The 26,413-nt window shown below is 54.6% G+C and overlaps 2 protein-coding genes across 5 annotated transcripts; one reads left to right on the forward strand and one right to left on the reverse strand.

The window, feature by feature from the left end:
• Window positions 1-61: 61 nt before the first annotated feature.
• On the forward strand, window positions 62-11,367 carry C3H1orf174 (chromosome 3 C1orf174 homolog). Its single transcript, XM_077891478.1, has 4 exons — window positions 62-220; window positions 5,631-5,741; window positions 6,542-7,024; window positions 7,399-11,367. The coding sequence occupies exons 1-4, from the start codon at window positions 206-208 to the stop codon at window positions 7,507-7,509; spliced, it is 720 nt and encodes a 239-aa protein (XP_077747604.1). The 5' UTR covers window positions 62-205; the 3' UTR covers window positions 7,510-11,367.
• DFFB (DNA fragmentation factor subunit beta) lies at window positions 11,248-26,365 on the reverse strand. Of its 4 annotated transcripts, none has more exons than XM_077891477.1 (7): window positions 26,064-26,365; window positions 24,121-24,247; window positions 18,593-18,781; window positions 17,733-17,812; window positions 17,461-17,631; window positions 15,632-15,732; window positions 11,248-12,435 (listed from the first exon to the last, which is right to left on the reverse strand). In XM_077891477.1, the coding sequence occupies exons 1-7, from the start codon at window positions 26,184-26,186 to the stop codon at window positions 12,201-12,203; spliced, it is 1,026 nt and encodes a 341-aa protein (XP_077747603.1). In that variant the 5' UTR covers window positions 26,187-26,365; the 3' UTR covers window positions 11,248-12,200. The 4 variants fall into 4 exon arrangements, with proteins under 4 accessions (XP_077747603.1, XP_077747602.1, XP_077747600.1 ...); XM_077891476.1 differs by having other exon boundaries at window positions 18,593-18,823; XM_077891474.1 differs by having other exon boundaries at window positions 26,022-26,365.
• Between the last annotated feature and the right edge of the window lie 48 nt (window positions 26,366-26,413).

Below are 26,413 nucleotides of genomic sequence, written 5' to 3' on the forward strand. Positions count from 1 at the left end.
CGTCGCCCCGCCCGCTGCGCACAGCGCCGACTTTGTTGGGTCACGTGCCTGAGGACGCCGGGCTGTGATTGGCCGAGCTGCTGGTGTCGTCAGACGCCGGGGGCGCGGGCCGAGCACCGCGGGGCTGCGGCTCCTCTGAGAAGCGTTAGGTCGGGACGCGGGGTTCTGGGGCGGTGCTGGGGGCGGCAGTGCGCCGCTCACACTCATGAGGAGCCGGAAGGTGAGGGGCCTAGGCCGTGCAGGAGCTGCGCCAAGGCGGCTGGGGCTCCGGCCACCCGTTGTCTGGGAGCCGAGGAGTGGCCGCGGGACGCCCGGGGCCGAGGGGCGGCCTCTGGTCGGCACCCCCTGGGCCGTCCCCGGGGCAGGGCCTCCCAGACCTGCCGTTGGGTGGGGGAGCACCCCGGGTCACGCCCCCCCGGGTCGGGGTCTCCCGGGCCAGCCCGGGGAGGGGGCGGGGCGGTCCTCGGGGTCACGCGCCCCAGGTCGGGGTCGGGGTCTCCCAGGCCAGCCGGGGGAGGGGAGGGGGCGGGGCGGTCCTCGGGGTCACGTGCCCCGGGTCGGGGTCTCCCAGACCTGCCATCGGGGGGAGGGTCTTCAGGGTCACGTGCCCCGGGTCGGGGTGGGGGGGTCTCCCAGACCAGCCATCGGGGGGACGGTCCTCAGGGTCACGTACCCCGGGTCGGGGTCTCCCAGACCAGCCATCGGGGGGACGGTCCTCAGGGTCACGTACCCCGGGTCGGGGTCTCCCAGACCAGCCATCGGGGGGAGGGTCTTCAGGGTCCCGTACCCCAGGTCGGGGTCTCCCAGACCAGCCGGAGGAGTGGGGCGGGTCGGTCCTCACGGTCCCGTACCCCGGGTCGGGGTCTCCCCTGGAACCAGCCGGGAGCCCTGAGCGCTGCCGCCGCCCCTGAAGCCACTTGGTTTTTCAGCAGGTGACCTCAGCTTGGCCCAGGAGGGTGGGAGGCGACTGACCGCTCGCCGGGCCCTGGCGCTGGGCACCTGGGCTGGGCCGGGTCCTGGGGAGGGGCGGAGTCTTTATGGGCGTCCTCATTCATTCGTTCTTAAAGATCTTATGTACTTATTTGAGAGAGAGCGCACCGAGGGAAGGGCAGAGGGAGAGAGGTTCCCCGCTGCGCAGGCCCCCCCCCCAACACACACCCGGTTCGGGGCCTCCATCCCAGGACCCTGAGGTGCTGACCTGAGCTCTGAGCCACCAGGCGCGCCCCCACCAGTTCACGTTAAAGTCGGACCCCCGTTTTACCATTCTGTCATTTTACTTTTGTTTTCTTTAAATACGTTTGGTTTCTTCTGTTCCTTGTTTAAATGCATTAAAATGAATATTTTCTACTGTAGCATTTTAATTATTCACTTTTTTATAACATTTTTCTCCCAGCAGTTGCTCTAGGTTTTGCCATGTCCCGTAACTTAGTGGAATCAGCTTAAGTCCAGTGAGATATAAAAGTGGACCTTCCCTTTACCTCTCTTGGAGGGTTGTTGTGCCTGTTCCCTCCTCCATCCTTTCCCGTTAGAAACGCGGCAGTCCTGCTCTCATGGTCTCTCCATCTGCAGGCCATTCCTCTGCGCAGGTCGGCCGTGCCTCCACCCCGTCCGCTGTGCTGTTGCTGCCAAACACAGCACCTTTATACGCCGTCAGCTGCTGCTCAAATCCGTGAAGAGAGAAAGGAGGTACTAGTGTAGGGACTTGGTGCTTGTTCTATGACCATGAACTCCCATCCCGGATCACAGAACCTCCCTGAGGATTCCTGTAAGACGGCTCTGCTGGCCGCCATTCTCTGGTACCTGGGAGTGTCTTGCTGTCATCCAGAAGGATAGCTTTCCAGATGGACGATGTTTCGTTGGCAGATTTTTTTCTTTGAGAACTTGGGATGTGTTTGACGAGACCCATTGTTTGTGCTAAGTTAACTGTTTGTCTATGCAGCTCCCTTGTAGTGAGGAGTTGTTTTCTCCCGCCGTTTTCAGGATTTCTCTTGTCTTTGGCTCTCCGCAGTGTCTCTTTATGGAGCTCCTTGCGTTTCTCCTACTGGGAGTTCGGTTCTTGGAGACTCCTGTGTGTTGGTGGTGGTTTTTCAATACATTTGGGAAGTCTGAGCCATTATTTCTCTGCATATGTTTTCTGCCCCTTTCCTTCCTCAGGCTCCCATTACACATATGTTGGTGCCCTTAATTGTGTCCAGTGTGTCCTTGATTCTTTATTCTCTATCCAGTGCTTTAGCTGTGGTTTTTTAGCTCTTGAACGTTTTTTAGCTCTTGAACGTGTTCGTAATGGGTACTTTTAAGGCTTTGTCTGATAACCTCAACCCTGGTCACTCTCACAGGCACTTCTGTTGGTGGCCTTTATTCCAGTGCAAGGGCCTGCTTTCCTGCTTTCTTGCATGCTCCATAATTTGTAGTTGAAACTGGGCATTTCAGATAATGTAGGAATTCTGGGTTCCTGCTTCCACCCCCATTCCGTGGCTTCTTGTCAGGCTTTGTTTAGTGACCGGGCAGATTCTCCTCTTGGACTCGTCCCCCCCACCCTACCCTCACCGGGCAAAGGTTGGACCTGCCCTCCAAGGCCACACTGGGCAACCCACATGCACACTGGGATGGAGAAAGCCAGCTTCCTCTCCTTCCCCTACCACAGTTGGCTGTTAAACTCCCATTGAACGCCATTTGATTGCTCTGTTGTTTTCCACAGTAGCCTGGGGCATAAATTGCTCAGTTGACTATGTGGCCTGAAGTTGATCTTGATTCTCCGTCTGTCTCTCCACAGTCTTCTGTTCTAGAGACCCGCCTTAGGCATGACCTTCTCCACACCTCTCACAAATGAAGTCAGTTCCTTGGGGAAGAGATTAAGAGTTTCTGTTTTAGTGTCTGCCTTTTCCTCAGGCATTCTCTGAATCGGCTCCGTCTGGGACAGTGACAGGCTTCACTGTATGACACTTCTGATTCTGAATGCTCTGGGAGAGGGGGTGCTGGCAGCAGCCCGAGATCCCCTCGGCTTGCTTCTCCTGGTCTGGAACCACCTCCACAAGCAAGGGCTAGGGTGATGGGGTCCCAGTCTTAGTGCTCTGCCCAGGGTGGAGCCTCTACCCACAGCTGGGGTTGGGGCAGAATGAGAAAGGCTGACATCCTGCCCCGTGTGGGAGGAAACCCTTCCGCCTAGGAGTGGGAGGGCACCTGTGTTCTCAGCACTGGCAGTCTAGAGTTCAAATACCACTGAGTTATAGGAGGTCTTGAGTGATTGTTCATCTGCTCTTTGCCCACAGGACCATCTCCAAAAGTCTTCAATGATTTTTCATCCTTCTTGCCAGTTTTATGGGGGGTCAACAGGGCTCTTCATGCTGTCCTATTGGACATCAATCTTGTCCTGCCCTTTGGGAAGCCACATTTTTGCCTTTGACATCCCACTTTTTAAGCAGTCTGCTTGGAAGGCAGAAGACCTCAACAATGAGAAGTTTCTCATTTGGGGATTAAGTGGAAGCAACCAGCTCTCAGAGACAAGAAACTGCTCCATCCTTAACCAAGAGTGGGAGCTTGTACCTTGGGGGAGGAGGCAGCTGTGACTGCTTTCAAGCCAGCAAGCTGCCAGACTTGACTGCAGCTCTCACGTGGATGGCAGGTGGTACCCAGAACAACCACAGCCCCTGAGTGTCCACCCGGAGCCCCCAAGTTTGCCTCTTCAAGGGGGCCTGGAAAGTCAAAGGTGAACAAGCCCCCTCGGGGAGCCTAGTGCACCCCCGGGTTACAGTCCCTGCCTCGGGGACAAAGAGGGAAGGATAAGAGCCAGGACAGCCACTCCCCTGCCCAGCCCGTGCGGAGTAGCCAAGCAGCTGCATGCTGGCAGCTCTTAGAGCTCATAGATGGGAGAGCCCTGTGACATGATGCAGGGCAAGAAGGACTTTGAGGCCACATGTCACTTGGGTCACCTCAAACAGGCTCCTCACTGGAGCCATCTTCACTCTAAAGTGAGAAGGCTGCTTTGGAAGCTATTCAAGCACAGCGCCTGCTCTGTCAGTCCTCTGTCAGACCTCAGTGACACTGGGAGCTGTAGTCAGGGCCAGTCCCGCACCCCCAGCTAAGCAGTCACATGGGACAGTGTTGGGAGTAGGACTTAGAACAGGGAAGAGAAGACAGGTGGTGGCCTGGGGCTAACGTGGCCACTCCCTCCTTGGAGGGGAAAGGGCTGCAGGAGGTGTGCTGGTACAGGGCAGGGAGGAGGACACCTCTGGCATCTCTGCAGGCTCTGCTCCCTTCACATGACTGACCCCACTGCTGCCGGGCTTCAGCAGACCCTGCTCTTGATACGACGTGGGCCCAGACCCAGGTGCACACACCCAGAGGCCCTTTACCTGGCCTGGAGCACCTTGTCCCCACTGTGCACAGCTGAAAGGGTGCCCTGTCCTTCCACAGGCCCCTGCCTTTCCTTTTCCTTACATTTTGAATGTTCTCCAGTATCTCACAGCCTGGGTGAGCTGTCACCTTCCAGGACCTCTGGATACCTCCAGGGCTGTAGGTGAGAGTGGGCAGGATGACACAGTAGAGATTTCTAAGCTAGCTCATCTCTTTTTTGATTGGTTTCCTCTTCTGTCGAGCATGCTGCCCTTCTCTGGGCCCCAGGGCCCCCAGTTCTGGGGACTGCTGTGATGAGAGCCCTCGGGCCTCCCACCTGCATGCCCACCCATGCTCACTGGCTACTCTGTGTGACTCACCTTTATTGCCAGGTTTCAAATTGATCTTTAAGGGCACTGTTTTTTAAATGCATTTGGTATCCTTTCCAGAACAGAAAAGGGAATTAGTGGAAAAACTGGTAAAATTCAAATCCAGTCTAGTTTAGTGAATAGAGGGGGGCTTCACCCATGTGGATTTGTTTTGCCAGATACACCATGGGTTATAAGGTTGATTCTTAGTTCATTCCTTGTTGTCATCAGAAGACTGTCTTGCATTCAGAATAAAGTGGATGCAGACCAATAAGCATTTAAAGCTTCTTTAAAAGCCAGAAGTTAATTGCTTTAAACTGACACCTATAATTTGAGGGAGGGTGGGATGGGGTGGCTTTTGTTTTTTATGTCACCTTTTATCAAGAACTTGGACACCAGGGATGCCTGGGTGGCTCAACAGTTGAGCATCTGCCTTGGGCTCAGGGCATGACCCTGGGGTTCTGGGATCGAGTCCCGCATTGGGCTCCCTGCATGGAGCCTGCTTCTCCTCTGCCTAGGTCTCTGCCTCTCCCTGTGTGTCTCTCGTGAATAAATAAAATCTTTAAAAAAAAAAAAAAAAAGGAACTTGGACACCATGTAAAAAGTTGGAGAACCTTCTGAGGAAGGGTATGTGCTGCTGAGCACGTTTGAAGTTAATGTAACATCTACTAACTGCCAAATGGAGGTTCCTAGAAATGTATAAAGTGAAGGGGGCAAACTGAAATTTCCAAGACTACAGGAAAGAGTAGACCTGCATCTTAAACCCAAAACAGTTTTGTTTGAATTCGCACAAAGCCACAGGTGTTTTCTGGAAAGATGATGGAGACGGGGGTGGGAGGGACTCTCCAGTGTTTCTTTCAGTCAGGAAATCCCTGTTTCCATGCTCACGTCTCCTAAAAGCACTTTCTGACACTATGGGACCCTGTCTAGCTCACAGGTGCAGTGCGGTCTTCAGCGCGCCTGCGAGCCCGCCGTTGCTCGGCCAGGTTGGCCTCTGCTCGGGAAGCCAGCACCGCTGTGTCTGCCAGGACAGTATGTCAGGTGAGCCTTTTTACCACGAAGATGCCTGGACTTGATTGCCTGACAAGTGTCCTACTAAAACAGAATTGTGTTGCTTATACCCCAGAGAGGAGACAGCAGTGCCTTTACTGCCTTCAGAGAGCACTGCTTGCTCCGGTCCGGGGCGGTGCTTTTGGAGTGCTCACCCCTCCTGGGCCTACGTGCCTCGCACTCGGTCTTCACACGCACCTCTCCTAGTCAGTCTTGGAATGCAGCCTTCCTCGTGATGCCAGTAGGCATGCTGCAGGCCCCTTTTCCCCTAAAGTCTTTAGAGAAAGGTTTGCCCGCACCTGCCGTACAGTTGCCGAGAGCCTGAGTGCCCAGGGTTGCAGTAGGGTTGACCTCCCTCACACACGCCCAAAGGTCTGGTTGGGACTTGGTTTCTCTCCTGAGCATTGTTCTAAAAACTTTGAAGTCCATTTAACAAATATTTGCTGAGCACCTGCTCTGTTCCGTAAAACCGATCCTGCCTTCATGCAGCTTACGTTCTAGCAGAGATGCCTGGAAACTGGAGTGTTTGGTTATAATTTTATAATATGTCAGTACCTGCTTCTGAAGTTCCCTCAGGAACTCCACCAGTCCTGGGGGAGCAGCGGTGGGCGTGTGTCTAGATTCTCTAAACTCTGTCCCCTTGGAGGCAGACAGTGTTGTAACCCTGTTGTACAAGCTGTGGTAACAACATCTGTATTGTGTAAGGTGTGAGAAGGAATACTAGCCTCTGGGACTGAGACATTCTTAATTTTGCCCTCTGCCTCGTAATCCTAGATGTTTTCTCTTGACAGACGTCACACAAAGCTGCCGACAGACGAACGTCCAAGAAGTTCAAATGTGACAAAGGTCACCTGGTGAAATCAGAATTACAGAAACTAGCCCCTCAGAGTGACCGTGTTGCTGTGCCCAGAATACCACCCGAGAGCCCTGGTAACAGTGAGCCTCTGGGGTTTGCCAAAGAGCACGCGCTGCCCCCAGGAAAGGGGGCTGGAGCTCCTGCACAGCCGGAGGCCGCGGGGTGCCCCCTCAGGCACGCCACAGCTGTGGGCGACACTTGCCCAGCAGAGACGGAGGACAGCCTGGCCCTGCCAGCACACACACCTCTGGCTGGGGAGGAGCCTCACAGCAGCCGCTCAGCACAGGGTGGGTCCACACTGCACACCGAGCAGGCCGCAAGACCTCCGCTGCAGACGGATGACAGCGTCTTTCTGGATGAGGACAGCAACCAGCCAATGCCTGTGGGCCGGTTCTTCGGGAATGTGGAGCTCATGCAGGTAAGACTGGTGCCTCCTGCCCCATGGCCACCTCCATGCTCGGTCAGCACTGGGCGGCACCCCCCTCTCACCGCATGTTGGCACTGCCTTGGCACAGACTCCAGTCCCCAGGAGGAGAAGCAAGATCGTCGCTAACTGGGAACGACCCCACCTGTCCTAAGCAGAGAATCGTTGCCAGGGCACCAGCTACTGCTGGGAGGCCTCTCCTTCCTTGCTGGGCCTTCAGGTGTGGGCTGGGTGGCCTGCTGGGTGACTCTTAGCCTCCCCACACGGTTGTGGGCAGGGAGCAGCCGGTGGGGAGCCAGCCCTCCCCTGGAGTGCTGACCAGTGCTGTGGGCTGGTCGTGGCTAAAATGAGTGTTTTCTTCCTCCAAGGACCTTCCACCAGCTTCTTCGTCTTGTCCTTCAATGAGCAGACGAGAATTCAGGAAAATGCATTTCAGAGCCAAAGATGATGAAGACGATGATGATGGTGCAGAAATGTAGAGAATAAAGTATACACAGTGATTTCCTTGCATATTTAATACAGTTAATAGTTCGACAGTTTAGCAAGTGATGAGATGTATATCAAGTTTATCTCCCAAGAAACCATATTCTTAACCAAATGTTGAAGCTGGCCCGTAAAAGTCCTCATACAGAACAAGTACCTGGAGCGTTTACACTTGCCATCCAGAACCATCTCTGAGACTGCACAGCCACTGCTCCCACACGCATGCATTTTCTTGTGTTTGTGTGTAAATGACACAGTTTGGGTCCCCCAGGGGGCTCGGGACTCAGTGGGAGAGATCTTTCTAAAGAAACTCCCCACTAAACTCTAGTTTTGATAATACATGAGTTTATTTTCCATTATCTAAATTTGATCATTCTTGTGATTGAGTCAATGCCAGTTCTTAAAGAACTCTCCTTTATCTCTGTATATGAAGCTAATGTTTACCGTGGAAATTTTGCAAAATGCATATGAGAAAGAAATAAAATATATTTTGAAAGTATTTTTAAGGAAATCTCTATGTTCCTAAAACTCTTCCTTTCTAAAATGTTGAGAGCCAAGTGGAGAAAATGACTCCTCTTCTATTTGTAAGGCTGGATCAACCTTTGTACCCGTTCACCCAGAGATGGGGGTGGGGGGCACCCGGAGTACAGAGCTGAGGCCGTGCAGTCTTCACCCCACGTGGTGACAAGGCCAGCTGTCCCCATGGGCTTTGCGCACCCACGTGGTGGAGCAGCTTATGAAGCACTGGGGAGAAGGACCAGCGGGAGGGAGCCATCTATAACTCAAGAAGACAGGGTTATTCACGAGGAGCCACCGTCTCTTCTTGAGCTGTGGTTATCCCCCCACCTGCACTGGGTCTGCAGTTTTAGTTACCCACCCCCCACCGCGAGTCGGAAGCAAGTGTCCTCCCTATGTCGGCTTCATTAAGGTCGGTGGAAGTAGCCCAACGCTGTCCCCCACCCATGTCGCTCACCTTTATCTCAGCACATAGCCATTCACCATGTCACAGCCTCCCAGGAAGAAGGGTGAATGCAGGCCAGGAGAGCACGAGATCCGGGTCACCTAGCATCACAGCAGTGCATTGCTGAGAGCCCTCTGTGTCACTCTTCCCTTCCTGTGTGTCATTTATGGTTATGCTTGATCGCAGGTGTGTGTACAGGAGAAGGGTTGGCACATAGAGGGTCGGGACCAGCCATACCTACAGGCACCCACTGGGGGTCTCAGAAAGGACCCTCCCCCTGCCCCCATAATGGACATTTCTGGCTTAGTTATAACAGCAGCTGGATTTAACCCTGTAAAAATGCCCTGTGAGGCCCAGAGGTACCTTACCTGAAGGATGGTTTGGGGGCAAGTAACTGAGGTGCCCTGGAAGCAGTTTCAGCTCCTCCAAACACCCACCCAAGAGACCTTTCCCTGCAGCCCCTCTGCTTCCAGTGTCATCATCTTCCCATTAGCAGCTGTGACCTCCACCTACGCCAGATAATTGTATGGTTTATTGATCAAGAAATGACTCTATTTAATACTTCGAAATTGTTACTCATAAAGGCATTTTGACGGTAGCCAGGGAAAACAGCTAACTACTTGAGGTTACTGCAGAAATAACTAGTGATCACAGCACGTGGGCTTGTGGTGACCAGGCTGCCTCAAATTCCCGGAGTCTTTGTGTCCTACACACACTTCTAGGAGAAGCATTGGCACACGTGCGGAAGACATGTGTGGCCATGTTCCCACCAAAATGCAAAACAAAAACCATGCCCACTCCTGGGAGCTGACCCCTGCTCACATCAGTGCAATCTCCTGGGGTTGGGAAGGTGGCAGAGGTGGCACATGTGTGTCCCTGCTGGTTACTTCAAGGTGAGACACAGTGTTCCCACAAGAAAAGGCCAAGTGTCCCCTGGGAGCCAGCACAGACCGTGGGGAACTGGGGAGACACACTGCTCATGTGCCATGGGACAGCACAGCAGAAACGTCACCCCTCCGGGTTGGAGGGCCCGCACAGGATGACTTCAGCAACACCGAAGAAGTGGCCCAGAGCCTTGGGACAAGATCAAGTTTCAGGAAGCATATTAACACAGCTGCTAAAATGACTTTAGTTATGAGTTCTTGGTGATCCATCCTGCCTCGGTTGTCTGCCAGCATTTAAAATAATTGCCAGGTCCTGGCACTATTAAGAGTGTGAACTTCTGGAATCACTCCCTGAGGTTGGTCTTCACAAAATGACCTACACATGGCTGGGTGAGCCGTGTAGAGACTAGTAGAGCCGTCCTGCCACCCTGACTTCAGCGCCCCTTGTGCAGAGGACCTTTAGACCAGTATCAGGCCTGATGCTCCCCACCACTCCCAGAACTCAGGAAAGAAGCCACTATATTCACAGTCCTGCTTATCACAGGGAAAGGACATGTAGGGCAAAGTGCGAGGGGAACAGCCTCCAGCGACAGCTTCATTCTGCAGCCACCTGGAAGCTAACCGGGGCCCTACTAGGGTCAGTCACACAGGCTCCTCGGGTCCCAGCCCCACCCAGGTCCCTGCCGCTGAGGGGGCCTAGGGTCTCCTGTGCACAGACCCTCCCAGGGCAGGGTGGTTCCAAGCCACAGCCCTGGCTCTCCATCCCAGCACCCTCTCCCCCTCCTCAGCTGCCATCTGAGGCCGATGGCCACTGCCCCACTCCTGTAAGCTGCAGGACCAGGGTCTGGAGGTCATCTTGCGGCCTTGCTGACCAAAGAGCCTGGCCCACGGCAAGTGGATGGCCTGCCAGTACAAAGGACCTCCTGCCTGGGTGTCACGGCAGTCCTGCGCCCTCAGATCACCAGACTCTATGCTCCCAGCTCCTCAATTTTTCCTCCCACCTGCACCAACCTGGGAGTCTAAGGGTGACACAACTCCTGCCTGGGGACACCACTCCCATCTGTAACAGTCACCCAGCATCCAGGCTGAGGGCCCTAAAACAAGCAAACTCAACCACATCACAACCAGGATAGCCTTGCAGCTCTTGCTCCAAGTCTGCTCTGTGTTGCCAAAGACTGGATTCCTGGTGTCCAGCCTCCCAATCAGAAAAGTGAGCAGGACTGGCTCCCTGCAGTAGGAGTCTTGTTTCTCCCTCTTCCTCTGCCCCTCTACCCCCCCAACTCGTGCTCCCTCCCTCTCTCTCAAATAAATAAAAGTTTTTAGAAAGGTAAGCAGGAGCTTGTGTGGGAGCAGAGGGCAGTGGGGGAGACAGTGAAGTCCTAGCCAATCAAATCTCAAAGCCCAGCCAGGTGGGTGGCACCTGCAGTGCTCTGGGCTGGAAGAAGGCGGGTGGCTCCACAGGTCAGCAAAGACAGCACCAGGGCACTTCCGGACAGCTCCACGAGTGGCACTATCCTGCGGGGCCAGGTGAATACCAGGTGCTGACAGGCACTGCTATGGCCCCACTCTCAGGACTGGCTCATTCCAAGATACTGCTATTTCAGTGAAGAAAATGGAATGATTTGGGGCACCTGATGAGCATCTGCCTTCGGCTCAGGTTGTGATCCCAGGGGTTCTGGGATCGAGTCCCATATCAAGCTCCTGCAGGAAGCCTGCTTCTCCCTCTGTCTATGTCTGTGCCTCTCTCTCTGTGTGTCTCTCATGCATAAATAAATAAGTAAACCTTTTTAAAAAGAGAGGAAAAAAAAGAAAGAAAATGGAATGATTTGTATTTTTTAAAAAATCACCCTTTATTTTTATCCTTATTATCATCCCCAGACAGTGTAAACTTTTTTTGATGTGTCTACTTATGAAAATCTTTTATTACTTTTTATGATTATACAAATATAAAATTCAAATATTACAATCTGCATGACTTTAAAAAGTATTTTAAAAGATTATGAAATAAAGGCTTATTTCAAAAACTTCAAGTTTTATAAAATACATGATTTAGAAAATTAGCCCTTTGTAATCCAGCACACCCCCACCACGTCCCCAGGGTTACTGCTGTCCAGACAGTGTGTTTCCTTGCAGATTCCTGCGTGCACTAACACACTCGTGTGACACACATGCACAGCCGGTTACAAACCTGCAGGTCACACTGCACGGTAAAGTCACTGGCTGCTTCATGTGCCTGACACACAGCCCCTGTTTTGTACATAAAAACACAAAACGGCTACACGGCTTCGCATGATGTCAACGGGTAAGACTGAGTCATGACATCGGACCACTTCTGATTCACAACAACAGCAACTTCCAGTGGGTTCAACACAATACCACAGTCAGCCCGTCCCCTACGGACACACACAGGGAGGGTTTCCTGCTCTCTGAGTCATAAACGACACGATAGCACGTGTCTTTGCACGAGCTTTATGGAATACAAACCTTTTACCCCAAATGAGCTAGAGCAATCAGAAATGTCCAGACACTAGAGCTCCACATCCGCCGTGGAGTGGAGACTGGCGCAGACATTTGGCCTGATGCCGTGTCAGTGTGGAGGCCACTCTGTGCGTGCATAGCAGCAGGACATCAGGGCAGGTGGGCCCCTGCACTGAGGAGTGTGGCTCGTCACTGCCAACCCACACATGCCCCTGCAGTGCACCAAACTTGTCCCTGGGCGCTTGGGCTCTCAGAGGTGCAGAAACTGATTCAGAAACATGAGGTCAAAGTCTGTGGCCCCTGAAGGTTTCCTAGGAGCCTCTGGGATCGTGCACAGGCCAGGGCAGGAGGCACCTGCAGCCCGTCACTGGCACTTCCGGGCTGGCCGCCGCCTCTTGGACTTCGTCGGCAGTTTGTAGATCCTGTGTGGGTCACAGCTGAGCTTGTGAGTGGTTTTCTTATGGCAGGCGATGTGGACCAACTTCAGGTTCTCAGAGGTGAAGAGCAGGCTGTAAAAGTACTCCCAGGCCACTTCTCTGCCATCTCGCTCTGTAACAGCCTCCGCCAGTGCAGGGACCACTGTGCGCTTCTTTTCTATTCTGCAAAGGAAGGGAGAGCCGGTCACTGTGTGCTGTCCCATGGCACCTGCCAGGACGCCTGCTGTTACAGCACAGAGACACTTCCATCAGCTTCTGCTCAGCCACTGATGCTGAAATGGGAACCACCATGAGGGGGCTTACAGGAAAAGACACAGCACAGCGGTTCAGAATTCAGAAGGCACCACACCCAGAAACACCCCGAAGGAACAGCACAGCAGGGACACCTCGTTTGGCTGTCTGCAGGAGAAGGTCTGGGGGACAGTCCTTCACAGGTTCCTCACCGCATGTGGCCATGCCTGCTGGCCCAGCCTAGGACCCACAGAACGGCTGGGGCCGTGCACACCTTCCAGTCCTGGCAAGTACACAGGAGGAGAGGAGTCAAGCCCAGTGTCCTCGCCGTGAGGCAGGAGCGCCTCCTCAACAGCTGCAGAAATGAAGCTGAGCCACTCCATCCTCCCTGGAGAAAGTCGCTGGAAGGGCTGAGGTCTCTTTCCAACCCAAGCCTCGTGCTTGCGTGTGTCCATGCTGCTTTGTGCAAATCTGTTTCATTTATAAACAAACTACTCAAAGGCCCATGTACTGGGTCACCTGGGTGGCTCAGTGGGTGAAGCGTCTGCCTTTAGCTCAGGTCATGATCTCCGGTCCTAGGATTGAGTCCTGCATCCATCAGGCTCCCTGCTCAGGGGGAGTCTGGTCCTCACTTTCCCTCTGACCTGCCCCACTGCTCATTCTCTCTCTCTAATAAGTAGATGAAATCTTTAAAAAAAAAAAAACAAAAACAAAAACGCCATGTACTAACAGGTACAGAGGCTTGTAGACCGACAAGAAAGAACCAGAAATAATACCACAGCTAGGAGGGCTGCCAGCAGCGTGGCAGACCAGACCACAGAGACTCATGTCCCTACAGCACAGAGAAATGCTGAACAAATGGGAAAAGAAGTACATGCATAAGATCACAAGAAAGAAGGGGACCCCCACTGCCAGAAGCAGAGATGCCCACACTTGATCTTTAGGGGCGAGCCACCCTCCTGCATCCTACCAAGACTGCGTCTAGAAGGGGCCCAAAGGGAGAGCCGGAGAGGTAAGAGGGAGACCCCACTCCAGCCATCAGTGCAGGAAGGGAAGTGGCAGGGAGCCCAGAGCTCTGGAGATGGAGAATAAGCCACCCCATCAGCCCCCTCCTGTGGCATACCCAGCCCTGGGGCAGTGGCTTCTGGCGGTCGGTGTGGCAGGGCTCCTGCTGACCCTGACCACTCCATGGCTGTGCTGGCTAGAGGGCTGGCTGGGGGCCAGGCTCCCCCTGGGTACCTCTCACCCTCAAGGAGCCAAGTCAGGCCCCTCCCTGGTGATGGCAGCGCCCAAAACAACAAGGCCCCTGAGCAAGCATCCTGTCTGCTGGCCTCAAGTGGCCGGGCCTTCTTCAGTAAGGGGAGGGGTGGGGAGGACACACAGCTTCAGGCACCAGGAGGCCAGATTCGGGGAGTAACAACAGCATGACCATTTCCATGGTCACACAGAAAACCAGGACCCTAGGCTCACCCTTGACACTGCCACATGGAGCAGCAGCCAAACAAGGAATCAATACTCCATTGTTTCAGAGCCACTGAAAGCCCAGTGTCCTGTAGAAACAGAGACAAAACCAGTCTTTGGGGACAGGACGAGCCAGTGCACCCAGGACGCCAACTGAAAACAATTCCCATGGAGGACGAACTCAGAATCCAGGCACACCGTCACCAGGACCTCACAGCAACAGGCAAGGGGGTTACAGCCATGGACGGCTCTGAGAAAGCCAGGGTACAGCACCCTGAGACACACCACTAAGAGGTTAGGGAGAGGTCCCCAGACCAACCCCCTCCTGACACCCACTGTAAAGGGCAGGGCCCCCCGAGACCTCCCACCTCTGCTCCAGGCTGGCCTGCTCCCCCCCTTTCAAGCTGGGACTGACCTCTAGATGGATGTCCCCATGCCCCAGCCCGTCATGGAAAGTAGCAGACAATGAGCTGGAGAGCCCAGATGTCATCTTGTGGTGCTCAGGGCCAGACAGAAGGGGTGAGACCCCAGGCCCTCCCCAGAGGGTATCTCTGCCCCCCAGCTCTGCCACCAGGAAAGCCCTTCTCACCTGGATGTGCACCCCCATCCCCGTGCCCCAGTAATGGTGGGCAGGGCCCAAGAATCTGCCTTCCTGATCATCCCCAGCTACTGCTGCCAGCCCATGGACCACATCTATGTGGTCCAGAACCGGACACCACGCAGCTTAGCCCTGAACCGGTGTTCACCCCAGGTGGTCTTATAACTGGAAATCAGACCAGAAATGCCTACCAGTTCAGAAATGCAGATGCAAATGACATTCTAGTCACAGAATGAAGCACTCTGCACCTGGGAAACAAGCACCCCAGCCCTACGAACGCATCACAGGATGAATAAGCACAGTGCAGTGTCACCACTGGTGACCCCATCATGTCCATTTTCATGGATGAAATGTCTGTACCAACAGGTATCAGAAGAAGACGTACGAACATCAGAAGAGAGGTTCCTGGGTGTCGAAGGGGATGGACACGGAGAGGTAGGAAGGCAGCCTCGACTGTCCCAGTGACCCCTGGATGCATCCAGTCCCATCTGATTCCCAAAAGTGGTTTAGCCACTTGAAGGGCATCAAAGATGTTTGTCTTCATAAAGCAGAGACAAGGACACCATTATATTCCAGGAAAGCACCTCAGCTAACATAACACAGTTTTATTTCTGCTCTTAGAATGAGCTCATATACACAGAACAATCCTGCTGGCCCTCACTCATCCAGGTGAAAGCCGGAGATGCCCTACACACGAGAACGACCCGGAGCACCTGCTCTGAGCTCATCCTGGCTGAGGCGGAGATGGCCCCAGAGTGCAACGCCATGACAGCACCCACTGGGCCCCACAGATGGGAGCCGGACGGGATAGGGGCACGTGCGCCACGTCTCGATCAGCTCCTGTCACAGCCACCATGCTGAAGGACACCTCATCACGCAGGTGAGGGGCCTGCACCTGGCACCTCATCCACCCCACACATCCAGTACATCTCTGAGTCCATAACCCACAGCTCAGCACATGAAACATGACGCAGACGGCACCCACGGATGCCACGGCTGGGAGAGGCCCCCACAGGCACTCTCTCGGTCTGTGGATATAGTTCTGACCTCAACAGAACGCGTACTCACATGTGGTCCAAGTTCCACGTGCTGAAGAGGACCCGGCTCTCCCGATTACCATAGGGATTGATGGAGTGTTTGGATGCACAGCTGTCCACGTCAAAAGGACCCTAGGCCGAAAGACAACACAGTGAAGTCCACGAAGCGGGCTCAGCTCTCACTGCTGGTCTCATATCAAGCTGAGGAGCTGAGGAGAAGGTCCTACCCCATGGGAGATTCAGTCCTGGTAAACGGCGAGTTGTCTGGGGCAATTAGGAATTCTGTCCTTGGAATGGCAGCCCCCTTTCCCTCGTTACCCCCAGTACGATACTCCGCAGTGGCTAGGGGGGCAGGCTGGCTCCTGCCATTGTTAGGAATGCCAGCTTTCCAACCGTGCGCCTCCTGGATCTCCACCCAGACAGACCCACTGTCTCCAGCCCACTCCACATGCCTGCAGGCACACGCCATCCCCCTCCTCCATGGCATGGCCCACGCACTGGCTGCTTCCTTTCTGTCTGCCCCACGAGCCCTTCCCAATATTTCCCTACAATCCCAACACAGAGGCTGGGCGTCAGAGACATCAGTCTGGACTTCCCGGCTTCGGTTTCCCCGTGGCTGGCGTTCCTGGCCATTCCACAGCTTCAGTCACTCCTTCGCAGATATCTGCTGAGCACACGCCACGTGCCATGGCCCCCACCCGCCGTCTGATGCTCCAGTCACCCCCAAGGTGTGCAGCTCTCCAACAGAGCCCACTGCCCCCACTTCCCTACCCTCATCCCCTTGCAGGGTCACCTGTCCACTCCCACATCCTTCAACCCTGCTTTAAAGTGTCACTCCCTCCCTGAAATCCCCCGCTCTCCCTACTGAGGACTGTCCTGTCTCCTGAGGGCCTGCAAAGCCTCCCAGCTCTAAGCCCACTGCCCTCACTCACTTACAGACCTCAGAGCCTCAAGCCTCCCAAAGTCAGAGTGAAGCTTTTCATCTTTGCCCCTCCCCCGTGAAACACCTGGGCTCAGGTGATGCTCATGGAGAGTACTGCAGTCATTCGGAGGCTAATATACAGTTGGTTGGAAAGAAGGGGTGTCCTGCCAGTCAGGACCCATCACCCACAGAAGGAACCGCCCAGGCAGAAGCACAGGGAGCCCATCTGTGGGAGAGAGGCCATGCCCACCTCCAGGGCCTGCTCTGTACCCTCAGTGGCAATACAAACACCATCAGTGCAGGGAGGAGATTTTACTGGAAATGCAAAGGGGCCCAGATACTTGCTGAAGCCCAGGAGGCCAGGAAGGAGGAGAGGGCGGCAGGACAGCCCCTGCCAGTCCTTGCAAAGACCACCAGCTCCAAGCCCCTAAACTTGTGACCCAGGTTGGTACCACCTGTTGGGAAGTGGTGCCTCTGTAATTTCTCCAAGTGTCCAGGAGGAAGCCCAGAACACTGCTTCCAGCTGGTGTGACCCCACCAGGTCACATCTGGCCACAAATCCTGACATCTGCATTGCCATCCAGAAAGCTTCCCCAGGGACACACTGCTTTTTAGAGGCTGTGAAACTGTCCTTATTGCCCAGTACCCTCCTCCCAAGGGAAGACTCCACTCCTGGTGCAGCTGTGCACTCCTGACCACATCAGCAGCACCCCAGGGAAGCCATCAGAGGGCCTGCCAAACCAGCCACTGGGGACCAAGGGGCATCTTACACCGACCATCCGGTGGGGAGGTAGGGGTTCAAATGCCAGAGATTGGAGATCTAATGGCTGAGCTGACCCTCCCATCAGGCCAAGGCCCAGAGGGCTGCCAGAGAAAAAGCCACAGGAGGCTGGCTCAGCATCCCCTGGGTGGCCCCAGATCCGTGGCCCACGGCGCACCTGGCAGCAGAACCAGCCTTCTGGGGTGCAGAGCCGGAGGCCCGCCCTGGCTCCTCTGTCAAAGTAGCTGCCATTGTATTGCACCGTCCTCAGCTTCTGGCACATGAGATCAACGATGCGGGTATACTCCCCCTGGGCCTCCTCGCCGACAGTGGGGGCATACGAGTTCACCTGCAGGAAATCAAAGGACAGGGCTTGACACAGGCACACAAGGTCCCCAGGCCCACAAGGTCCCCAGGCCCACAGTCTGGCGGGCTCCCACATCCACCTACCTCTCTCAGGTAGCTCCGGATCCGGCTCTCGCAGCTGTACCTCAGGTACCCAGACTTACTCTGGAATCGAGACTCTAAGCCTGGAACCAGAGAAGACAAGACGGCTCTGGAGTCCATGGCCAAGCTCTCCCGGCAGCAGGCTGTGCATACTGCCGGCCTCAGCTGAGAAACGTGCTGTGTTCTGCTCACAGACTCCGGTTCTTTCTGCCTGGGGAGGGTCCCCTGAGCCCCCTGCGTGGGCATCCAAGTCCAAGGGGCTGCAGACTCACAGGGCTTCTCCTGCAGGCTTCAAGGCCAGCCCCGAGGTGACGCACCACGGGTCCACGGCCAGGTGATGGACAAGCAAGTGTGGTCCAGCCACACAGGGGAGCTGGAGCCAGCCTGAAGAAGGGAGAAGCCCTTCAGGGGATCATTCAGAGGATGAGGTCCCATGCCACGTGGGACCCCTGAGAGCGGCCGGGCTCAGGAACCCCCGTGTGATCCCGTCTGAGGCCCTAGGGGAGTCAGAGCAGAGACAGGCGCCAAGGGCCACAGTGAGGACCTGGGGGGGCGGGGGGCAGTGCCAAATAGGCACACGGTCTCAGGGGAGGAACCTGAGAAAGTTCTGGAGACAGACAGTGGTGATGGCGGCACACCACGGCAAATGTGCTCAACTCCATTAAACTACACACTCACGGTAGTTAAAGTGGAAAATTTTATGTTACACACACTTTTCCACAGTGAAGAAATGAAAAGGCCGGTGCCAGGGCTGAGAGCAGAGGGAGCCGGGGAGCCCCTGGCCCGGGAACTGGGATGGGATCTGGTGGTCTCCACGCGGCGGCGGCTCCAAGCAAGCCCTCCCACTCCCAGCACCCCCCTACCTTCGAACCATGGTGGGTCCTCGGCCCTGGTCTCGGCCGCGATGTTCTCGCTGATGGTGTGCAGGAGGTCAGCCAGCAGCTTCTGCCGCAGTGGGGCCCGCTCGTCCGAGAGCAGCTGCCGAGCGGCCTGGATGAGCCCCGCGGACGGCCTGTGGAACGCGCTGAGGAAGCCACTGATGTCACTCACATCTGCCAGCAGGAGGACCAGATAGAAGAGCCAGTTCCCGGGCGCTGCCGCAGGAAGACAGGGAGCTGCCAGCCACGAGAACCGGCTCTCCGCACATCCGGCACCGCCTCGCTTCTGGAACTGCTCAACCTCAGGGCTGCCCTGGGCCCCAATCCTCGCCCAGACACCAGCCAGCCACCTCACCCCCACCTCGGGGCCTGGGCCCCGCTGCCTGCCCCTCAGGGGTCGGACGAGGAGGGGATGGCACTCAAGCAAGTCTCTGCCCTTCTCTTCCCCAAATGAAACCTCCTGCATCCTGGGGCCTCCTTCCAGACCTTCCTCCAGATCTGCCCGCCATGGTGCTGCCTGCGGCTGAGCAAGCGCTGAGCAGCCAGCAAAGCCAGAGTCTTCCACAAGCCCCTACGACACCTCTTACAGCAGCAGGGGCAGTGTGCACAAGGACCCCACGGCCGAGGGGGGTCGTCCCAGGGACAAGAGGCTGGTCTGTGCTCGAAAATCAATCAGAAAAAAAAAAGAAAATCAATCAGTATGATTGGCCCTCAATGGCTAAAGACAAAAAGTGCCATGATCATATCCACTGATGCAGAAAGACTGGGGAGAAACTCTTCCAGGCCGAGGGCTTAGTGAGAAGTTTCCAGACAACGTGGGGAGCGTGAGCACAAGAGGAAGGCTCAGACAACATGGGCTGCATCCAAATGGAAAACATCCACTCCCTGAAACAGCCTGCTCCAGGGATGCAAAGACAAGCGACAAGGCAGGAGATGCCTGTGAGCCACACATCTCACAGAAGACTCGTATCCAGAACACATTGTGAGAGAAACCCCAAAACCCAATAGTTAAAAACTCCAATGAGAAGACAGACAAGACAAATGGATAAAGAACAGTCTCCTCCGCAGAGAGGACAGGTGGCCGGCCAACCAGCCCAGGGACAGACAGCTGGCCGTGCCCCTACAGGGGTGCAAAGCTGCCCGCACCGAGATGGCCCCACACACCCATCAGGGTGGCTGGGGCAGAAGACGGCCTTCCAGCCCACCCGGCCACAGAACGAGCACCACCACTCCAGGACACAGTCTGTTTCTCTGTTTTATTTTTTTTTTTAAGATTTTATTTATTTCTTAGAGAGAGAGAGAGAGAGAGAGAGGCAGAGACACAGGCAGAGGGAGAAGCAGGCTCCATGCAGGGAGCCCGATGCGGGACTCAATCCCAGGTCTCCAGGATCACACCCTGGGCTGAAGTCGGTGCTAAACTGCTGAGCCACCGGGGCTGCCATTTCTCTGTTTTAAAACACACACACACACACACACACACACACACTCCCCACTTTATTGAGAGGTGACCCCCACACTTCATAATTCACCCAATGGAAAGGCACACCCCGTGTTCCCTAGTATGTGCCCCCATCTGCACATCCCACTCAGCGCATCTGCATCACCTCAGAAACAAGTCCTGCACCTGTCAGCTGGATCCCCCTCCCTGCATTCCCTGCCCCCAGCCCGAAACAACCACTGGTCACTTCCAGCCTCTGTAGACATCTCTGTTCCAGACATTTCAATACGGACATTTCAATACGAACAGACCATACGATACATGATCTGTAGTTGCCTCCCTTCCCCTGGTGTGACACATGCAGGGGTCGTCCACGCAGGGGCAGCGTCAGCACCCGGTCCCTTTCCCTGTCAGTATACAGCCCATGGGGCTAATGCACCACACTGTTCATCCATGTGTCTCTCTGTGGACACTGCGGCACTTCCACCTTTTGGCCATTAGGAACAAAGCGTCTGTGAATAATCACGAGCAAGTCTTCATGTGGAAATGGCTTTTGTCTCTCTGGGGTGTACCCTAGCGGTGGGACTGCAGGGTCACAGCTGATTCTATTCAGTTGCAGGAGCCACCCACCTGGCCCCTGCGGCAGCTGCATCTTACACCCTCCAGCAGCACACTAGTGTCCCAGTTCCCCTCTTGCCCTCACCAGCATGTTACTGGCCCAGCAGGTGTGAGGTGGGGCCTCACTGTGGGTGTGGTTGGCATTCCCCAATGACTAATGATATTGAGCATCTTCCCATGGGCTTATTTGCCACCTGAATATCTTCCTTGGAGAAATGTCTATTCAGAACCTTTGCCCGGTTTTATATTAGGTTCCTCTACTGCTGGATTATTTATTCTAGACAAGTCCCTTACCAGATACATGATTTGCAAATTTCTTGTCCCATTCTGTGGGTTGACTTTTCACCTTCTTGATGGCAGCACAAAAGCCTTACACTCGAAAGTCAAATTTACTTATTTATTTTCTTTAGTGGTTCTTGTCATACCTAAGAATCCTTAGTCAAATTCAAGGTCATGAAGACTGACTACTGTGTTTTCTGCTAAGGGTTTTATATTTTTAGGTCTTGCATTTAGGTCATTTACCCATTTTGAGTTGATTGGGTGCCAGCTGAGGGTCCAGCCCATCCTTTGGCATGTGGATGTCCCGTTGTTCCAGCACCACTTATTAAAGAGATTATCCTTTCCCCTACTGGATGGTCTCAGCACCCTTGTCACCATCAGCTGATCACAGATGCATGAGTTCATTGCTGGACTATCTTCTAGTCCAATATCTTGATGGCTGCTACTTTGAAGTAAGTTCTTAAATTAGGAGGTGTGGGGATACCTGGGTGGCTCAGTGGTTTGGTGCCTGCCTTCAGCCCAGGGCATGATCCTGGAGTCCCGGGATTAATTCCCACATCTGAGTTCCCTGCATGAAGCCTGCTTCTCCCTCTGCCTATGTCTCTCTCTCTCTCTCTCTCTCTTTCTCTCTCTCTCTCTCTGTGTTTCTCGTGAATAAAAAAATAAAATCTTTAGATAGATAGATAGATAGATAGATAGATAGATAAGGAAGGGTGAGTGCTCTCCCTATGTTCTTTCTCAAGATTACATATGTATCATGGATTAGAATCAGCTTTCTGGAAGGGAACCAGCTGGAATTCCAATAGGGACTGGTTTGATCTGCAGGTCAATTTGAGAAATGCTGACATCCTAACAGCATTAAACCTTCTGACCCACAAACATAGTATGTTTTCCCATATACTCAAATCCTTATTTTCGGGCACCCTCGTGGCTCAGCAGTTTGGCACCTGCCTTCGGCCTAGGGTGTGATCCTGGGGACCCCGAATCGAGTCCCACATCGAGCTCCCTGCATGGAGCCTGCTTCTCCCTCTGCCTGTGTCTCCACCTCTCTCTCTGTGTCTCTCATAAATAAATAAATAAAACATCTTTTAAAAAAATCCTTATTTTCTTGGAACAATATTTTATAGTTTTCAGAATAGAAGTTTTGGACTTCTTTTGTTACATTTATTCCTAAGTATTTTATTCTTTTTTCATCTTTATGTTATTCATTGCAAGCGTATAAGAACAAAGTTGGGTTTTTCATATTGATCCTGTATCCTGCAACGTTACTGAACTCACTGATCAGTCATAATAGTTTTTTAGTGGACTCCTTAAAATGTTCTATACATGAGATCACAGTGTCTGGATGCCTTTATTTTTCTTGACTAACTGCCCTGTGTAAAACCTCTAGTACAATATTAAATAGAAGTGACAAGCACAGACATCCTTGTCTTTAAAACCCAAACATATACTTACAGCACCCAGCATTTGTACTCCTAGACATTTATTCCGAAGAAATGCAAACTTCCGCCCACACGAAAACCTGTAGGCAACTGGCCCCATGGGCTTTAAACATAATACCCCAAAACTGGAAGCTAAAACGTCTCTCAGTAGGTGAATGGGTAAACAAATGGAGGCACGGCTATGTCTTAAAATGATGAAGTGATGAAGAGGAACACACACCACTTAGATGGATCTCAGCAGCTTACTGTGAGTGAGAAAAGCCCATCTCAAAAGATTATAGTGTGATTCCATTTCCCTAATGTTCTTGAAATGACAACATTACAGAGATGGAGAACACATCAGTGGTCACCAAGGTTGAGGAATGGCATGATTATAAAGGGGCAGCATGCAGGAGAACTTTGTGGTGGCAGATGGGACACCTCTGCAATGCTGACGGCAGCGGCGAACACATAAACCCACATGGTGATAAGTGACACAGAGCACATGTCCTGGACCAGTGTCAGCCTCCTGATTTGGATGTTGTATTAAAACTACATCAACTGCACCTTTTAGGGGACACTGTCTTTGTAACTTCCTATGAATCCATCACTGTTTCAAAATAAGCAATTTAAACTTTTTTTTCCAAAGAAGTTTACCAAGTGAAAGGACTAGTGGTCTCAGTGGAGAGAGGGGGATAAAGTGCCAGAGACAGACAGACAGACAGAGGAAGGGGGGGTGCAGGGGGGAAGGACGGAGGGAGACAAGGAGGGGTAGGTGGGAGTAGGGATGGGAGCGGCCCAGCCTGGTCTGCTCTCAACTACACCATGAAATGGGAAAGAGTAGGAACAGACAAAGATTCTGAGGACCACAACTCTGTACTGCCCAGCCCCACCTCCTGCATGGGACCATCCCAGGTGGCATCAAGCTGACTCTGCTTTCTGGCTCTTCCTCTAGAAGGACAAGGCCCCACAGAGCAAGAGCACTTGCAACCTCGGAGCACACACCAGACATCTCACCCCTCACTGCTGGCAGCAGAGTCCCAACCGCAGGGCAGAGCCACAAACACACTTCTCTGGGGCTTCCTTCTGCCCCTTAGGCCAAAGAGGCAGATATCTCCATCCTCAGGGCTCCCGCTTCCTTCCTGGGGCACCAGAAACATCTCCTGAAATGTAAGCCATTTTGCAAAAGAGCCATAACAACCCTCCTAGGAGGAGAGCACACACACCTGCCACCGACCTGCAGATCCCGTGTGGAGCTCATCATCCTGCAGACACCCACAGAGAATCATCCCTGGAAACCATGGCTCTGCTAAGGCCCCAACATGACAGCATGTCAGCAAACAGCACGAGAGAACAGACAGTGAGCACAACCCGAGCCACCGCTCTTCCATCAGAGCCACAGGGCCCAATGGCACAGAACAGGGCCACTCTCTGGCTCTGCCTTATCGCAACCCCTGCGGGTCCCAACCCCCAAACCCCTCCCTTTTGCCCTCAGGAGTTATGAGGACATCTCAGAAGAACATAAAATTTAAATAACTTAGAAAAGAAAATAAAACACCTAAAATCCCCAACTGGGCTCCTGGGCAAGAGGAGAGGCAGCTCCACCATCTAAGCGTGCTCCTTGATGCTGGGGGCTTGCCCCTCCAGAGTTGTGAGCAGAAAGACCCTCTCCTTCCCAGGCGGCTGTCCACAGCACCTCCAGCACCTCCAAAGCCAGTGCAGCTTCACTGCTGCCCTCCCACGTCCCCACCACTTACAGCCTTGCCAGGTCTGGCCCGAGGTGAGAAGCACCAGCTCCGAGTTGTCAGGCACACTCCAGAAGTAATCTCCAGTTAGCTCTGTACCGTCTTCGTAGAGGCACAGACGGGAGCCGGCGACAGGGAGCTGCGGAGAGGGAGAGCAGGGCGGGATGCTTAGGCACTGGGTCTCTGGCAGGCCCACCCTGGGAGTGGTAACCTGAGGCCTTTCCACCTGCGGTCCTCACAAACAGCAAGAACAAAGTACATTTTGCTCAGGATGCCGTCTGCATTCTACAGGTGGAGAGTGCTGGGGTCTAAGGTACGCACGTGTCATAACAGACACCTACTACACAGGTTGCTCTAAACAGTGACAAGTCACGTGAACATACATACATAGTGGTGACTACTGTGCAAGACTCACCACACAGACCCTTTCAAAATTGGCTCCTTAAGGGCACTTAAAAGCCAAGCCTGTTTCAGAAAATAATGCCTGACTGCTTCCACTAAGCCCATAAACACATCCCCATCGTGAGGGCACAGCACCTGACTGGCGTCAGGACACACCCACTGAGGGCACTCTGTTTTCTTGGGCAATGATTAATTAAGGAGAACATCTTACTGAAAATGACTCATCGCCCCTCTCTGACAAAGCGTAACCAGCACACAGTGCCACTACTTTGCAGGCACTTGTTAGATATTGATCAGCTTTATGAACGTTTATGGCAACTCCTCATGCACCTGCACCTCACACATACACACACCCACAACCAGCAATGCTCCAAGTCCAAGTCCAGTCAAGAAAACAAATGCAGTTAAGAATCCAGTAAGAATGGTGACTGAAATCCCTGGAACAATAGTGCTAGCAGGGCCTTTAGTGCCCTCTGAGCACAAATCCTTCATTTTACAGAAACGGATACTGAGGCCCAGAGAGGCCACGTGGGCTGTGCCCTGGAACCCAGAGCAAATTAGCAGGTGTGTGCTAGAATCTCGGGCCAGACCTGCCATGATCCTCATAGTCAGAAGAGGGAGGTCCCAGATCCCTCCACAAATTCCTGCTGAAGGGGGCTTGAGTAACTAGAGGAAAAAGTCTGAGGAGGCACCAGGCCCCCGGAACCCAGCCCCACACCTCCAGGTGGAGGCATCCGGTCCCAGACCCCAGTCCTGCAGTTCCAGGTGGAAGCACCCAGTCCTGGACCCCAGCATCTCGCACCTCCAGATGGAGGCATCTGGTCCCAGACCCCAGCCTCCCGCACCTGCAGGTGGAGGCACCCGGTCCCCGGACCCCAGGCTCTCGCACCTGCAGGTGGAGGCACCCGGTCCCCGGACCCCAGGCTCTTGCACCTCCAGGTGGAAGCACCCGTCCCTGGACCCCAGCCTCTCGCACCTCCAGGTGGAAGCACCCGGTCCCCGGACCCCAGTCCAGGTGGAAGCACCCGGTCCTGGCCCCCAGCCCCTCGCACCTCCAGGTGGAGGCATCTGGTCCCCGGACCCCAGCCTCTAGCACCTCCAGGTGGAAGCACCCGGTCCTGGACCCCAGCCTCCCGCACCTGCAGGTGGAGGCACCCGGTCCCCAGACCCCAGCCTCTCGCACCTCCAGGTGGAAGCACCCGGTCCTGGACCCCAGCCTCTCGCACCTCCAGGTGGAAGCACCCGGTCCCCGGACCCCAGTCCAGGTGGAAGCACCCGGTCCTGGCCCCCACTCAGCCTCTCGCACCTCCAGGTGGAGGCATCTGGTCCCAGATCGCAGCCTCCCGCACCTGCAGGTGGAGGCATCCCGGTCCCCGGACACCAGTCCTGCACCTCCAGGTGGAAGCACCCGGTCCCCGGACCCCAGTCCAGGTGGAAGCACCCAGTCCTGGCCCCCAGCCTCTTGAACCTCCAGGTGGAGGCATCTGGTCCCAGATCGCAGCCTCCCGCACCTGCAGGTGGAAGCACCCGGTCCCCGGACCCCAGCCCGGCACCTGCAGGTGGAGGCACCCCTTCTTCAGCACCTCCTGGCAGCTCCTCCCCGCCACCCCAAACTTCTTCTGGCTGTGCAGAGCCCGCAGCTTGAACGTCTTGGGCTTCCGGAACACCGCAAACATCCTCAGGGCCTCAGACCCCGCCGGAGGCACCTGCTTGTCGGGCCGCTCAGCCTAGTTCTCGCCCGGGCCGCAGACACCAGCTGAGCGACCGGGATCCTGCGCCCGGGTGGACTCTGCGGCGGGCACCAAGGCCGCGCGGAGTTCCCGGGAAACTCCATTACCCAGAAGGCCCGGGGACGCGGAGGCGCGGCCCCGCCTTGTGCGCAGGCGCCGTCCCCCGGGGACTC

Source organism: Canis aureus, chromosome 3 (genome assembly GCF_053574225.1).
Source record: "Canis aureus isolate CA01 chromosome 3, VMU_Caureus_v.1.0, whole genome shotgun sequence".
Classification (NCBI taxonomy): domain Eukaryota; kingdom Metazoa; phylum Chordata; class Mammalia; order Carnivora; family Canidae; genus Canis; species Canis aureus.

Bases quoted from the DNA above. Each gene is read 5' to 3' on its own strand.
- C3H1orf174 (XM_077891478.1), top strand. The intron at 5,742-6,541 runs GTGAGCCTTTTT...TTCTCTTGACAG, and splicing joins CTGCCAGGACAGTATGTCAG to ACGTCACACAAAGCTGCCGA. The intron at 7,025-7,398 runs GTAAGACTGGTG...TCTTCCTCCAAG, and splicing joins GGAATGTGGAGCTCATGCAG to GACCTTCCACCAGCTTCTTC.
- DFFB (XM_077891473.1), bottom strand. From the start codon at position 26,186: ATGTTTGCGGTGTTCCGGAAGCCCAAGACGTTCAAGCTGCGGGCTCTG. The intron at 18,824-24,120 runs GTAAGTGGTGGG...TTCCTGCGGCAG, and splicing joins GGGCCAGACCTGGCAAGGCT to CGCCCGGGAACTGGCTCTTC. The intron at 12,436-15,631 runs GTGAGTACGCGT...CTTCCTTTGCAG, and splicing joins ACGTGGAACTTGGACCACAT to AATAGAAAAGAAGCGCACAG.